At 46.0% G+C, this 16,349-nt stretch overlaps 1 protein-coding gene across 19 annotated transcripts in view; it reads right to left on the bottom strand.

The window, feature by feature from the left end:
- Positions 1–16,349, bottom strand: part of PPIP5K1 (diphosphoinositol pentakisphosphate kinase 1) — a 46,058-nt gene that overhangs the window by 3,553 nt on the left and 26,156 nt on the right. For 10 of the 19 annotated variants that reach the window (XM_084774294.1, XM_084774276.1, XM_084774277.1 and 7 more), the window contains 4 exons: positions 16,048–16,110; positions 12,299–12,481; positions 10,757–10,894; positions 3,824–3,937 (listed from right to left, as the gene is read on the bottom strand). In XM_084774294.1, the coding sequence (XP_084630420.1) occupies positions 3,824–3,937; positions 10,757–10,894; positions 12,299–12,481; positions 16,048–16,110 (498 nt within the window). The remainder of the gene's footprint in view (positions 1–3,823; positions 3,938–10,756; positions 10,895–12,298; positions 12,482–16,047; positions 16,111–16,349) is intronic. The other 9 variants (XM_084774280.1, XM_084774279.1, XM_084774284.1 and 6 more) reach the window with 3 other exon arrangements.

Raw genomic sequence — 16,349 nt, 5'->3', positions numbered from 1 at the left:
CTCACAGTGACCCACCCACCTATGCCTCCCGAGTGCTGGGATTAAAGGTGTGTGCCATCATGCCAGGCTAGGCACCCTTCTTTAATCAGTTCTTGACCTTTTGTAAGATCAATTAAAGAATCATTCTTTAAAATAATCAGTATGACCGGGCAGTGGTGGCACATGCCTTTAATCCCAGCACTTGGGAGGCAGAGGCAGATGGATCCCTATGAGTTTGAGGTCAGTCTGGTCTACAAAGAGAGTCCAGGACAGCCAAAGCTACACAGAGAAACTCTGTCTTGAAAAACCAAAATAAATAAATAAATATAAATAAGATAAGCAGTGTATTTCTGGAATAAGAGATATCCCAAGAAATAAGAAAGCAAGAGAATGTAGAAACCCTTCACAAATCAGGAGTGAGACATGGCAGCTGGGACCTTTAACCCTAGCTAGTACCACAGAGCACTGAAAGTTCAAGTTCGAGTCAAGGTAGAAAAGAAAAGTAAACCTATAAATGAGAACACTAGAAAGGAACAAGAAATAGAAGGAAGAAACTAGAGCAGCTGTAAAGCAAACTAACAAACAAATAAATAAATGAAAAAAATCAATAACCAAAACTGGTTAACCTTCCTATGTATGAACAATGAGCTCCCAGAGGTGGTACCCCAACGCTGGTGGTCCCAAACGCTGTGCAAAATCAGGCTGAGCAAGTGATGACACAGAGCTCCTTCGTGGCTTCTGCTTCAGGTCCTGCCTTGGGGTCCTCCCTGACTTGCCTAGTGATGGACTGTGGCCTGAATGTCTAATAAGAAATAAACCCTTTCCCCTCTTCCTACTCCTTCTCATCACAAACAGACAAACAAACTAACTAGAGGCTGCTACTTCGGTGACCCTTTTAGTATCTGCTCTCACATAGTTGCTGACTTGAGGGGCTGCTTCCTCCCACGTGTCTGCGTCATCTTTAGCCTGCCTCAGATTGTTCTTGGTGACAATATGAGCAGTGCCTGCAAAGAGTTCTTAGGGCTGGGCAGCAGTGGTAGACAGGCTCCAGCGAGGAACAAATGCTTCCCTTAGCATCCTGTCTGCAGGAAGGCCTGGGAGCACACACGCCCTCCGTGGATAGCGTGAGGCGAAGCTCCACATTTCAGCACTGCCTTCTAGTGTCTTGTATGAGGACGAAACTTTGAGTTGTTTTACCTAAAGATGGAAGATTACAATAGAATTCCCAAATGACAATTCTCCAGTCCTTTTGTTTGTTTGTTTGTTTGTTTTGTTTTCCGAGACAAGGTCTCTATGTGTAGCCTTGGCTGTCCTAGACTCACTTTGTAGACCAGGCTGGCCTCGAACTCACAGTGATCCGCCTACCTCTGCCTCCCGAGTGTTGGGATTAAAGGCGTGCGCCACCATTCCTGGCAATTCTCCTGTCTTTTTGGGGGGGGGGGGGGAGGTGGGTGTCACAGACATTAGTGCGGCTCTTGTAGAAATCCTAGACTTTATTCCAGGGAAAAGGTGCATATACAACCAATCACAATGGTCTTACGTAGGATTCATGGCATTCACAGAAGCCGTCCATGGACCTAGGTCAGGTGTGGTGGCGCACACCTTCGATCCTAGCCTCCCAGGGAGGCAGAGACAGACAGATCTCTGAATTTGAGGCCAGCCTGGTCTACAGAGTGAGTTCAAGGCCAGCCAAGGCTACACAAAGAAAGCCTGTCTTAAAACTAAAACAAAACAAAAAACTAGAAAAATTTAAAAAATAATAAAAATAACAAGGACCTTAAAGTCTTCGATTAATCTATAGAAAGAGGTGGCTTCTAGTAGTGAAGGTTTCCCTTTTATAAATGTCATATACTTATCAATGGAATTTCAACTATACACTATGGTATCGATAATGGCAGGTTGTGGAACCAGGAAACACTTAAATACATTGTACCTGAGAGACTCTGGGCATGGGTCGGCCACTGAGTTTAAGCTTTTCTACTTCCCCCTACTCCATCTCATCCATAAAGGATCAGAGAAGACAGAGTGGCAGTGGGGAGGATGTGGTTTGGACCCAACAAAGTTTTAAAGACACAGTGTGTTTCCGGTATGGACAGCTCATTGGAGATGTTCGCCAGGGAAAGTCTGTTACAAGGTGGCGATAAGAAGAAAGAAAAAGGAGCAAGGCCAGCTTTCCTTAGAAGGAGCCTTGATATCCAGGAAGTGGTCTCTCTCTTGTGAGGCACGGAGCTCAGACAGGAGCAGAGGAAGGAGAAGGCTACAAGTCTCTTTACCACCCCCACCCCCCCATGCCCAAGGAGACAGAGAAAAGGCAGCATGGGCGTGAGGTGAGGGGACACTGAGGACAAGCTCTTGGTGGCAGAAAACAGTTTCGTCCTCGTACAAGGTGCTAGAAGGCAGTGCTGAAATGTGGAGCTTCGCCTCATGCTATCCACGGAGGGCGTGTGTGCTCCCAGGCCTTCCTGCAGACAAGATGCTAAGGGAAGCATTTGTTCCTCGCTGGAGCCTGTCTACCACTGCTGCCCAACCCTAAGAACTCTTTGCAGGCACTGCTCATATTGTCACCAAGAACAATCTGAGGCAGGCTAAAGATGACGCAGACACGTGGGAGGAAGCAGCCCCTCAAGTCAGCAACTATGTGAGAGCCGACACCGAAGGAGGGTCACTGAAGTAGCAGGGTCTAGTTTCTTTCTTCTACTTGTTCTTTTGTTTTGTGTTTTGAGACAGAGTCTTGCTCCATTTAGCCCTTTGCTGGCCTCAGCTCTGCCTCCATGTACTAGAGTTACAGCCCGTGCCAAAGCTGACTGACACGTGTGTTTCTTGCTCTCAGTGGCTCTGTATACGTCTATGTGCCTAGGCTGTCTTCTAGCCATCAGCAGGGAACACTGGAGAGAGGCCAACAGGGAAATCAGCTGAAGAGTCTCGCCCCTGTTTATATAAAAGGTGCTTCAGATCACTGTCTTGAAGGGGTTGGTGGGCAGGGATGAGCAGATGTTTTGCTTTAGCTTGGAAAGCGCATAGGAGAGAGACTGCTTCCCACAATGGTCATTCCTATCTTTTTCTTTTTAAGTGGCTTACTATGTAGCTCAAGCTGGCCTGAAGCAATCCTACTTCTGCCTCCCTAGTGAACCAAGGTACCCAGCTCCTCATGTCCTTGTTGTTGTTCTCAGGGCGTCTCCGTGTAGCCTAGACTCACTCTGTAGACCAGGCTGGCCTCGAACTCACAGATTCCCCTGCCTCTGCCTCCTGAGTGCTGGGATAAAAGGCGTGCAGCACCACTGCCCCGTTTTTATTACTTTTTAAATCGTGTGTGTGTGTGTGTGTGTGTGTGTGTGTGTGTGTGTGTGTCTGTCTGTCTCTCTGTCTGTCTGTCTGTCTGTCTGTCTGTCTGTCTGCAGAAGCCAGAGATGTCAGATTCCCTTGGAGCTGAAGTTCCAGGCAGCTGTGAGCCTGTGAGGCACAGGCTGTGGGCACTGGGAATCAAACTCAGGTCCTCTGGAAGAGTCTTTTTTGTTTGTTTGTTTGTTTTTGGTTTTCAAGACAGGTTTTCTCTGTGTAGCCTTGGCTGTCCTAGACTCACTTTTTGTAGACCAGGCTGGCCTCGAACTCACAGTGATCTGCCTGCCTCTGCCTCCCAAGTGCTGGGATTAAAGGCGTGTGCCACCACACCCGGCTCTCTGGAAAAGTCTTCCGTGCTCTTAACTGCTGAAACTGCTGAGCTATCTCTTCAGCCCCGCTCCTGGCATTTTAACCCTCACCCTAACCCTCACGGGATAGGTCTCTTTCTCACCTATCCCTCCACCCCTCTTGGCTTTTGATTAGGAAAATAAAAAAGTTTACTTACACCAAGGTGGCTTTTCAGGACGATGTGGAAGCTGCAGGGGCGGCGAGTGAAGAGCGCGGGGTGGTGAACACGGGCTGCCCGAGGCCTGCTTGCTGTGCACAGAGTCAAAGAGGGCTGTGTGGGTGCAGGGAAGAGACTCATGAATAAAAGACACATGACAAATAATCCAGGTGTCACAGGCTCGCAACCCAAGTCAAGGTCACTTTACCCTCCCTCTCACTGAGAAGAAACTTACCCTAGAAACCTTGACCCAAACCTTTGTCATTTTTTAAATTTTACAGTTCTTTCCAAATGTACAATTATTCATTTGTTTGTATATAAAATAACAGGTTTAAGTATGGCATTTCCAGACATAAGCATTATTATAATTTGTTCACGTTTATTTGCCACCCCCTCACACTCTCCTGTCCCTCTCACTTGGTCCCCTATATTCCAATAAATAGATACCCTTCTGAATTCATGTCATACACACACACATTTTTGATTCTATATAAAAGAAAGTAGGATATCAAACATTTTTAAAGAAGTAGATGATGGTTCAGAGTTAAGGAGCTAGCTGCTAAGGCCGATGACTAGAGTTTGACCTCCAGGACTCACAAGGTGAAAAGAGAACTGACCCCTGCAAGGTGTCCTCTGCCTTCCATATATGCCTCATCCCCCAAATAGGTAACTGTTTAAAAGAAAAAGCTTTTGTGAAGTTGCTTTGAAATGAAAACCTAATCCTCTCTTTCTGCTTTCAAAATGTTCTGTCTTCTGCCAGCTGTAGTGTTTTGCACACCTGTAATCCCAGCACCTGACAGGTGGATCTCTGTGAGTTCCAGGATAGCCAGAACTACATACAGAGACTCTGTCTCAAAACAAAACAAAACAACAGCAACAAAAAAACCCCAGCCAAGTGTGGTGATACAAGCCTTTAATCCTTTAATCCCCAGCACTCTGGAGGCAGAGGCAGGTGGATCTTTGTAAATTCAAGGCCAGCCTGGTCTACAAAGTGAGTCCAGGACAGCCAAGGCTACACAGAGAAATCTTATCTTGAAAATTTAAATATATATATATATTATATATATAATATATATTTTTATATTTCTGTCTTATGACCATCTGGATTTTATGTATTTTGGTGTGGATCACTTTGCACACATCCTGTTGTATTTGGTTGAACTATTTAGAAATAAAAATTGAAGTCTTAAGCACACACCTATAATCCCAGCACTCAGGGAAGCAGAGGCAGGCGGATCTCTGTGAATCTACAAAAGTGAGTATAGGACAGCTACACAGAGAAACCCTGTCTCAAAAAAACAAAACAAAAAACAAAAAACAAAAAACAAAACTAAAAAACAAAAACAAAACAAAACAACAACAACAACAACAACAACAACAACAAAATCAGGTCTTTTGTCACATTTGAAGGTTTTGTCTATTACTTTTCTAAATAGGTTCTAATTCTCTCTGTCTTTTCCTTTGAGACTAAGATCTGCTTGCTGTACCCATCTGGGATCAGAAACCATGGTCCCTCCTGAGATCCTGGCTGTCATCTTCATCAGGGGCTGGAGCGATGACTCTGCTCTTCCAGATGACCCAAGTTCCACTCCTAGCACCCTCACAGGGTGGCTCCCAGCCACCGGTGCCTCCAGCTCCAGGGCACCTGATACATATAACCCCCTCAACCCATACATTATACAACAACAACAAAAACAACAACAACCGCACCCAAACTAGGGGCAGAAGGTGAGCAAGAACAACAGCAGCGCTTCAATCCTTTTCTTCCACTTCAGGTGCCTTTAAACTGTTTTAAATTAATAAGTAGTTCTGTGTGTGCTGCTAGAGACCCACATGCTAAACACGTGCTCTACCACTTAACCACAGCCCCTCTCCAGGTTGCCTCTTACTTAATGCAGCGTTTTCCCGCTGCCAGTCAGACTTTCACTATAACCTGGAGTACTGACACAAGTACATCTCAACAGTTTTTACTCTGTGTTTGTGTGTGTGTGTGTGTGTGTGTGTGTGTGTGTGTGTGTTTGTGTTTCTGTGGAACAACAAAGCCCTGGATCTCTCTGCCATTCATTTTTACACTCAGGTATCTCATCCATATGGAGTTTATCCAGGAAGATATGAAGTATGTACTTGATTTTAATTTTTGTCACTTAGACCTACTTTATTTATTAAAAAATATCATCTTTTACTCAGTATTTTGAAATGTCAATTTCATCAGTTTATAGATTTTTCAATTTTGTTTCTTTAGCCTATTAGTTCATGCAATAATACTACACTGTTTTTCTTTGTTCATCTTTTGTTTTGTGTTTTTGAGACAGGGTTTCTCTATGTATCCTTGCCTGTCCTGGAACTCTCTCTGTAGACCAGGCTGGCCTCGAACTCACAGAGACCCACCCGCCTCTGCCTCGCAAGTGCTGGGATCAGCTGGGCATGGTGGCGCATGCCTTTAATCCCAGCACTTGGGAGGCAGAGGTGGATGAATCACTGTGAGTTCGAGGCCAGCCTGGTCTACAGAGAGAGTTCCAGGACAGGCAAGGATACACAGAGAAACCCTGTCTCGAAAAACCAAACCAATCCAAACAAACAAAAAACCAACCAACCAACCAAACAAACAAACAAACAAGCAAAAGAACCCCAAAACGAAGTGCTGGGATGGAAGGTGTGTGCCACCACCACCTGGCATTCTTTGTTCACTTGTGATGATGCATCATTCTGCAGTCTGTGTGGCCTAGAACTGTGTAGCCCAGGCTGGCTTTGAACTTCTGGGAATCCACCTGTTTCAGTTGCCCAAGTACTAGGATTACAAGAGTGCATCACTGTGCTGGCAGTTTTAGGTTAACTTGACCCAGACTAGACTCATCTGAGAGATGGGAGCCTCAGGTGAGAAGATGCCACCACAAGACCGGGCTGCAGGCAAGCATGAAGGGCATTTTCTTTCTTTCTTTCTCTTTCTTTCTTTCTTTCTTTCTTTCTTTCTTTCTTTCTTTCTTTCTTTCTTTCTTTCTTTCTTTTTTGAAACAGGGTTTCCCTGTGTAGTCATGGCTGTCCTGGATCTGCTTTTGATCCTAGCACTCAGGAGGCAGAGGCAGGTGGCTCTCTGTGAGTTCAAGGCAAACTTGATCCACAAAGTGAGTTCCAGAGACTGTTACAGAGCTGTTACAGAGACAGGCAGGCTGTCTTGAAAAAACAAACAAAAAAGTCATATCCTTTTTTTCCCATTTTGTGTGTGTGTATGCATGTATGTTCACAGAGTACATATGTGTGTATGCACTCATGTGGAGGTCAGGCGTTAAGTGTGCTTAGATTGCTCTCCAATGTTTTAAATTTAACTTTATGTGTATATGTGTTTTGCCCACATGTATCTCTGCGCACCACATGCATGCATGCCTAGTGCCTGATGAGACTTTTAGAGGGCTTCAGATTCCCTAGAACTGGAGTTTCACATGGTTGTAACCTGCTATGTGGATGCTGGGACTCAAACCCAGGTCCTCTGAAAAGAGCAGTGCTCTTAATTGTCGAGGTGTGTGTGTGTGTGTGTGTGTGTGTGTGTGTGTGTGTGTGTGTGTACACACAATCCAAAGCTCATGGGTAAAGGTGAGAGAAGAACTTAGGGGAGTTGGTTTCTTCACATCATCTAGGTCCTAGGATCACATTCACATCATTAGCAGGTAAGCCACCCCGCTGGCCCCAACTGCATGTTGTTAAAGCCACTTCTATGTCTTTGTGGTTGCCTAAATATGATTTTTTTCCCTCACAAACTATTCTTTTATTTGCTTTTCTATACTTAAATTTCATAAAAAAAAAAAAAAAAACAATAACTAAGCAGGCCTGATCCCATTCAGAAAACCTGTGTGGCTGACACTAACTAGAAAAGTGACACCTTAGGGCAGAGACCCATGCGATGGACGCTCTCCAACATGAACAGGACACATCAGCTAGCACCAGCCTCCTGTCACAGAGCCGCTAAACTCAGGCGGACTCGGACTTCCTCCCTGAGGCTAGCAGATCAAGTATATCAGCTCCTGGTTTGTTTTGTTTTGTTTTCTTCTTAAAGGGTTTAAAAATGAAGCCCAGATGAATGAAAATAAAATTCTCTTGACCTATTCTCCATTAAAAAGTTAAATAAAACACACACTTCCACTGCAACATACGAAACTATTTCCTCATACAGCTCACTGCGTAGCTGCAAGAGGCTCTTCTGCCTCAAGACGTAAACAAGGGGGAATTAGTGCCATCTCTGGGACCCACATGACGGAAAGAGTGAAGCAACTCTTGGATGTTGTCCTTTGGCCTTGACACGTGTGCCATGGTCCCCACACACCCCTCCCCAACTCTAATATAATAAACAATAGAGGAATCATATGGTAAGTCCTCCTCAAAGCGCCCACTCTCTCAGGGGGGAGCCCAGGCCAGAAGTACACAGTCTTTCTTGAAATGTTTTCAATGGCAAATTGATAGATTCAAACTGAACTATGTGGCAGCCAAGAGCCCAGCTGGATCATGAACTCAATACATTGCATGTCAACCATCTTACTAAAAAGAAATGTTTTACCAGCAGCATCAATGCTCTGTGTCATTTAGGTTTTGTTTTTTGTCAACTTGACACAGCTAGTGCCATCTGGGAAGAGGGAACCTCAACTGAGAAAATGGCTCCATTAGAGCAGCCTGAAGGAAAGTCTGCAGATCATTTTCTTAACGACTGACATGGGAGGGTCCAGCTTACATGGGCAGTGCCACCTCAGGGCAGGTGGTGCTAGGAGGTATAAGAAAGGGAACCTAAAAAAAAAAAAAAAAAGGGAACCTAAGGGCTGGAGAGATGGCTCAGTAGTTAAGACCACTTGTTACTCTTGCAAAGGACTTCAGGTTCTGTTCTCAGAGCCTATGTGGTGGCTCACAACTATCTGTTCCAGAGTATTTGACCACCCTTCCTGACCTTTACAGGTACCAGACACATATAAGGTACACCTATATACATGCAGGCAAACACACACATATTGTTAGGTCCCTGCCTGCTGCGGGGCGTGGCTGGCACACCCCGCCCTCTTCCCTGGTTCCCTGGCCCAGGGGCAGGGCTTCCCTCTCCCAGGGGCTCTTCACTATATAATCCAGACATTTTGATTCCCCTGTCATCTTTTTCTCTCTCTTTCCTCACTCTCCTCCTCTTCCCTTGGCCCCACATCTCTCCCTCCCTCCCCCAGGAAACCTGCATATATATATATTCATCTTACCACTAGCTCATTCTGTTAACCTATCACATATAAAATAAACAAATAGATAGATAAATGAAAATAAGATAAAGGTAGCTGAATGCGAAGCCAGAGAGCAAGCCAACGGTCAGCACTCCTCCATGGTCTCTGCTTCAGTTCCTGCCTCCAGGTTCCAGCCTTGCATTCCTCCCTGATTCCCTTCCTGATATAAGATGAAATACACTCTTTCTCCTCAAGTTGCTTTTAGCCATGGCATTTGTGAAAATAGACAGAAATCTAGGACAGATCATGTCACAGCTTATACAAGAAAACAAATAGAGGCCACCAAATGATCAAGAGCAATCTGCCTATTTTGATAGCTCAAATCCTAAGAGCCAAGTGACCACGCAATCTCTGCTGCCAACAGCCCTGTGCTCTTTGGCTTGGGTCATGTCTCTTGGCTTCCCAAACCTCCATATTTCGTTAACTATCCAAGTATGTTAGTGAACATGTGTGTGTGTGTGTGTGTGTGTGTGTGTGTGTGTGTGTGTGTGTGTGTGTACATGATGAGGCCAGGAGACAACCTTGGGTGTCCTTCCTTTGGTACTATCAGTGCCTCCACATTTTTTTTTTTTTGAGACAGTTTCCTTCACTGGTCTGGAACTAGCCAAGTAGGTAGGTGGGGTGCCTTACAAGTCCCCAGGATATGTCTGTGTCTGCATACCTAGTGTTGGGTCTATAGGGATGCTTTCTTACCTTATTCCTTTTATTTATTTTATTTTATTATTTTTACCTTATTCTTTTTAAAGATTTATTATTTTTTAAATTAAGAATTATGTGTATATGTGCCTACATCTATATGTCCACCATGGGCATGAAATTGCCTGCAGAGGACAGAAGAGGAGTCCATGGAACTGGAGTTTTAGGAAGTTGTGAGAAGCCTGATGTGGTTGCTGGGAATTGAACTTTGGTCTTGTGCAAGAGCAGCAACTGCTCTTAACCACTAAGCCATTTCTCAGCCCTTTATTTTATTTTAAAATTGTATGGTGTGTGTGTGTGTCTGTTTGTGTCTGGGTAGTAGTTATATACAGGAATGCTGGTGCCCTCTAAAGCCAAAAGAGAGTGTTAGATTCCCAGGAACTGGAGTTATAGGTAGTTATGAACCATCATACATGGATGCGGGTCATTGAATTTGGCCCCTCTTCAAGACCAGTTGGGATTTGAGACAGGGTTCCTCTGTGTAGCCCTGGCTGTCCTAGAAATCATTATGTAGATCAGCTAGACTCAAACTCAAGTGCTGTGGTTACAACACAAGCACCTTATTCACTGAGCCATCTCCATAGCACCCCAATACTTTCTTTCTCTCTGTCTTTCCCGACTCCTTGTGCTGAGTACTGAGCCTAGGGCTTTGTGTTTGCTAGGCAAACACTCCATCATTGAGTTAAATTCTCAACTTCCTATTTTCAATTTTATTTTACTTTGGATGCATCTGTGTTTATATGTGTGGATGTATTTCAGTGCCCACGGTGACCAGAAGAGGGTGTCAGATTCTCTGAAGCTGGAGTTACAGGTGACTGTGAAGCACTTGATGTGACTGTCCTGGGGAGAGAACTCTGGTCCTCTGCAAGGGCAGCAGGCACCCTTAGATGCGGAGGCATCTGTCCTGCCCCCATTTGAAAGTCATTATTTTCTCATGTTCTATGCATTATAGGTATGGAGGTGGAGCTAGAGATACAGACAGCACTTCCCATACCTGCAGACGCCTGTGCATGGGCATCAGTGTGGCGCTGGCAGACTTTAGTTAAGAACTCACTCACTTGCCGCAAGGAAAGGGCATTGTGCAGTGTTTCCAGGGGGTAGATGGTAGGTACCATGGAGCATCCTTCAAATCCTGTTGGAAAAGAGATGAACAAAGTCAAGGCTATTCCCACCCAACACACTTCAGCTGGCCAAGGAGGGATGGACAGTCCCTGAGAGCCATCAGGAGAGGCGTGGCTTTTTAGAGTATGGGGTATCCAAGATCTCCAGGAGAAGGATCTCTTTGGAGCCCTTCAGGAAGTCTATTTATCTCATCTCCAATTTTCCTAAAATGTCCACCTGTTAAAGCCTCCAGATAATCAAATCACCTTTCCCGCTACCTATGGAGAGTCTACAGTGTCCTGTGGACTAGCAAGAGCACAATCAAGGCTCTTGTGCTTTCTGGGGAAGTAAAACAGGGATCAAGAGGCAAGGGGTTGAAATTGTAGATCTAACATGAGGCAGCGGGTCATGGAGCTTGGAAGGAACAGCAGATTTCAGGGATCATGAAGTAAAAAAAAAAAAACAGATTAAGGAGAAGGGCATGGAATCTGAGGATGGGTTCATGCAGATTTAGGATGGGGGCAGAAGGGCTAGAACACTGGGATGCAAACTGGGGAGCGTGCAGCACGTGAAGCTCGGCGGAGGAGGACCACATGCATGAGCAGGGTGGGGACGGAGCTACTTTCTTGATCATTTCCATCACATCAAAGCCCTTTCCTTATGCTCTACTGTAACATCCTGGGCTTGCCAGGTTTCCTCTGCTCTACCAAGAAAATGAGGCAACCCTTGCCCCCGGGAAAAAAAATGCCATATAATACAGGTCTACAAGTCTCAAAGGCAGACATCAATGGATAACCCCACTCCTAGGACTAGTAATGAAAAAAAAATGCTCCTGCTGAAGGATCAAGAACATGTCCTGAGCACTTTCTCAACCCCGATGGTTTCAATGCTTCTCCTTGAAGGGACTAAGAACAAGGGCAGAGCCATCTAAGAAAAACTTAATCTCTTCTTCACCAATAAGTAAGAGTCCTTGCTCAAAATTACCATATCTGCTCCACTTTGCCTTGATGTTGACTTGATGCCCCTGTGCCTTGGTTTCCCCTTGTAATCTAGTGGCAGGAGGGCAGAGGAGTCACTAGCTCATCAGAGTGGTTAGGAAAAAAATGTTTGATTTTGAAGATGATGGTAATATAAGATTAGAAAGATAAGAACAGATTTAAAAAGTAAGTAAAACAAAACACCAGATTCCAGGGCAAGAGATTACTCCTATGCTGAACAGTGGGTAGCATTAGGGGGAAGTAAGAAAGGAGACTAGAAGGGGGATGAGCAGCCAATGCTACAGCTCCCAGGCAGCCTGGCCCCAGTCCCAGTCAAGCAACTAACACAAGTCACATGGCCTCAGGGACTAGGTAGGCTCTCCAGCCAGAAATGCAATAAGCAAAGCAATCAGTCCCAGCCAGGGTAGTGGCAGCAGCCAGCCTGTGGCAGGGGGTACCGTAGAGGCACTCGGGGTCATCCTGGCCTGAGCGCAGCCAGTTCCGGAAGAGGCGCAGGTGGTAGGAGCACTGGTGCAGGTGGTGCGCCAGCGTGGCATCCAAGGAGACTGGCCAGCCCCTTGGGCAGTCAGAGGAAAAAGTGCGCAGCAACCGGACCACAGGGTGCTGGTCATCCAGCAGCTCTGTAGGGGACAGAGGGACCACGACAGGAAGCACAAGGATAAAGAGAAGACGGAGAGACAGTGAGGGGGCACTGACTGACACAGGCATTACTCAGAGTGGGGGCCGCTTAGACCCAAGGTAAGCTAAGGAAGAAAGAGAGAGCGTCAGAGTGACTGGCCACCCCTTACTTGGCACCACACAATGAGGCTCAAAGAAGGTATTAGTGAGACCGCATAATTCCAGGCCATACCCTTCCTCCGTGAGCACCAGAAAGTGCTTGAGGAGCAGTTACATCAGCTGCGTAAGGGTGAGCTGGCAATTCTGCAGCCAGGACCCCTGACTAGAGTTCAGTATCTCTGATCCATCTTAGATAAAAACCTAGGGCCCACTTTTCAGACAAATGGATTTATGAGGTTGGGACAGAGATGAAGAGATTCAAAGTCACTCAGAGAAGAAAGTCAAAATGATGTTGGATGTCAAGATAACTCTAAAACTGAAAGCGTTCCGGAAGGCTAAAGCCCGCTGCCATGCAGAGTCTAAGCCAGCCATAGACAGGACTGATGCCAGGTGGCTGGCACAAAATGCTGGCAGGAAACCAGGAGTAGGTCTCCTTTGAAACAATGCAGGTAAAACAAAACAAAACAGGAAAAAACAAAAACAAACCAGAATCTGATGTTTTAGAATACAAATATGACTAACTGTCCTTTACCTTACTCTTGTACAAATAAACATTGTAGTCTTGGAATATGGGGGGGTGGGGTGCTCAATCCCTCACTGGGGCCAAAAGTTGAGTAATTTCATGTTTTCTTTTCACTGGTGATCAGCCTAACAGCTCTTTGTTCAGCTGGTGTGTGGAAGAGCTTTGATTTGGAATCCCTCATGTTCTTGGCCTCTTGGCAAATTCTGTGGATGCCTGGGAATCAGCAGCAAAGGGTTGAGGGCATCGAAAGCCATGGGATGAGGGGACAAGAGGAACAGCAGCATAAGACATGGAGGAAATATCTAGGGGATGAAGAGCTGGTGTGAGGCTGAGCCAGGGGCCTGAGTGCAGGGCGTCAGTACAGGGAAGGTAGAGGTGCAAGGCAGGTGAAGGCGACTCCAGGTCAGAACCGTTTCACCTGGGGGGTCCCATGACTAGTTTCCAAAGAGCTTGGGTTTTGGGTGTCCAGAGAGCACTTAACCCTTTGTGGACTAATCTAGTGAGCCTTGACTGCACCAATGGGCACACAGCTATGTGGCATGACAGAACACAAAGAGCCTGAAGAATCTGTTGGACACTCCGACCTTCCGGACAAGGGTTAGCCACTGTCACTTTCCCACTAGATTAATTTGCTTTGCTGAGTTCAGCATATAGTTTGGTGATGTAACATGCCCGTGTGCTGGCTGTAGCCACAGGACAGGACAGCTCACCAGGAACAGAGGCAGGGATCCTGTACTAGGAGCTACTCTTCCATCAAAGTATAGAGACAGCTTTGTCCTGTCTCTTTTCCAAAGCCAGGTCCAGTTTTGTTTTGTTTTGTTTTGTTTGGGGGGAGGGGTGTTTGTTTGTTTGTTTCAGCTGCTGTTTCAAAGCCAGACATCATGCAAGGAGATGGTGATGGGCAGGAGGCTGGCACACTGTTATGAAGAATCTGCCATAAGCAATTGTAGTCAGGATTGCTCTGTAATTGCTGAGTCAGTAAGGCAAGACCTTGGCCATGGGTAGAGCTCTCGTGTTGTCTTAAGGGCTAAATTCCACCAAGATGGTCTTCTTTGTCAAATACCATGGCTCCAAATGTCTTATTACATCAGGAAGCTCCCAGATCATGGGTTTGCAAGCATATTAACCTCCCAGCTCAAACACAAGAAAAACATGGAGGCTAGAAGAACCTGGGGATGTGTGACACTGTCAGAGACCATGGGTTGCTCTCCTGTACTGTCACTGAATTGTCCAGGTCTTTCTTCCTGTCCTCCTTATGGCAAAATTAATTCTTGTTTCTTCAGCGGCTGAGTCTACTAGCCAAGGCTTCAGAGAACTGGAGATGTAAGTTTGAGGATTTGTTTTATGAATTTGGGTCTTTTTTTTTATGGCACCTAAGAAACTATGAGATCTGTGATTAGCTCTTATTTCAGATGCCCAAGCTCCTAATCTAGACTATAGACTCTAAGTGTAAGCCTCATGAAGTTCTCCTCTGTGGGGACGGATGAAGGAAGCCGTCTGGGTCAGCACAGACATGTCACTGTGAATGGGGACTTCAGCCACAGGCAGAAAAGAGAGTCTGGAGGTGGAGGGAAACGGAATAAATACCTGGTGGCCAACCTAGGGAGAGATCTCAGCAGTGCCTAGATGCTGTGCATGACCTGACCAGGCTACAATCTAACACCAGCCACTGGTGAGGCAGCTGGTGGGGGCTGAGACAGGAAATCAGAATAATTTTTCCTTCCTCTGAGTGTCTCAGCTTTCGACCAGAAGAAAACCATATCTAACAAAACTGGATTTACCTGGGGTCAAGATACAACACAGAGAAGAAACCAAGGATATAAAAGTTCAATAGGGCGTGGGTCTTCAGTTCTCTTGCCGTGCCCCAGAGAGACCATAACGCTTCATGGTGCAATGTACACAGACCTACTTCTACACTCTTAAAATAGCGCTCATTCCTAAATTTTCCCAGGATTCCCATCTCGCTGTTCATTTCCAGCTTCTCTGATATAGCATTGCCACAGGCATAACTGGTCTCATGGAAACTGAAAACTCCAGGTGTAGAGGCTGGGGCCCAGCTCACTGGCACAGCATGTGGCTAGTGTACACAAATGCCTGAGTTCAACTTCTAGCACCAACTGCTCAACCAGAAAGAAACAAGGAAAAAGAAAGAGATGAAATAAAGAAACCTCAAGGTACAGTCCTTTCTCCTTTCCTTTTTTGTTTATGTTTTAGTTATTGTTGTTGTTTCTTTTATCCCAAAACAATCTGGGCTCCTGTTTTCTAGGCTCAGGCACTAGGTTAGTAAAACATAAAGCAGATGTCAGGACCGTGAGAGCCACACAAAGCATACAACATGGCAGGAGGCGGGACTATGGAGATGAGAAGTTACACACCCAACGCCATAGCCCTGACCAAGTCACCACAGAGTTGCTCCAAAACAAGAACACACTCATCATCCGCCCACCAAAAGGGCTGGAGAATAAACTAGCAAGATTACAATGATGTAAACTGAGATAGCAGGGAGAGAAGAACTGAGCCCCGTCTGGGTAACATCTACTCTCCTCTGAGAAGGGGAGCCTAGTATGCCTGCACACAGCCTGCGGGTATGTGATAGGAAAGGGAGAGCCGGAACTGATGTTTCGGTGGTGATGCTGACAAAAGTGATGTAATGGTGATGACGGTGATTATGGAAATCAGACCCTGAGTTGCCATCCAGGCTACAGCCATGGCTAAGGCTGTCACAAGGGAAATGTCCCAGGAGGGACACTTAGTGACGGGCTCATTCAGAGAAAGCAGGGTGCCAATATAGTGGAAGGAGAGGCAAAGTCAGTGTCAGAACTCAGGGTTAAGTGTCTGGAGGTGGCATGAGGAGGAGGAATGATGCTGAGTCAGAAGCAAACGTACCGTTAGTCGGATGCTTTGCAAACGACACAGAAAATCGTTTTACGGCCGGGACAAACAAGAGCTCTGGGGAGAAAAGACATCACGGGGATTATACCCACCCCTGTGCCCGCCCTCAACTCTGGGACCTGCCCACTGTGTTCTCGGTTCTCCACCTTGTCGTGTAATCTGGTCCCATCCCCGACCCTTGGATCCTGACAGCAACACTGCATTTATTTCCTCTGCTGTAACCTCTCAGGAGCTGGTGTCACGGCTACCACAGCATGGTCCCACGAAGCAGCCCTAATCTCACCATCGTGTACTTT

Source organism: Acomys minous (assembly GCF_964271855.1).
Source record: "Acomys minous genome assembly, chromosome: 3".
NCBI lineage: Eukaryota > Metazoa > Chordata > Mammalia > Rodentia > Muridae > Acomys > Acomys minous.
This window is presented reverse-complemented; position numbering and strand designations above follow the sequence as displayed.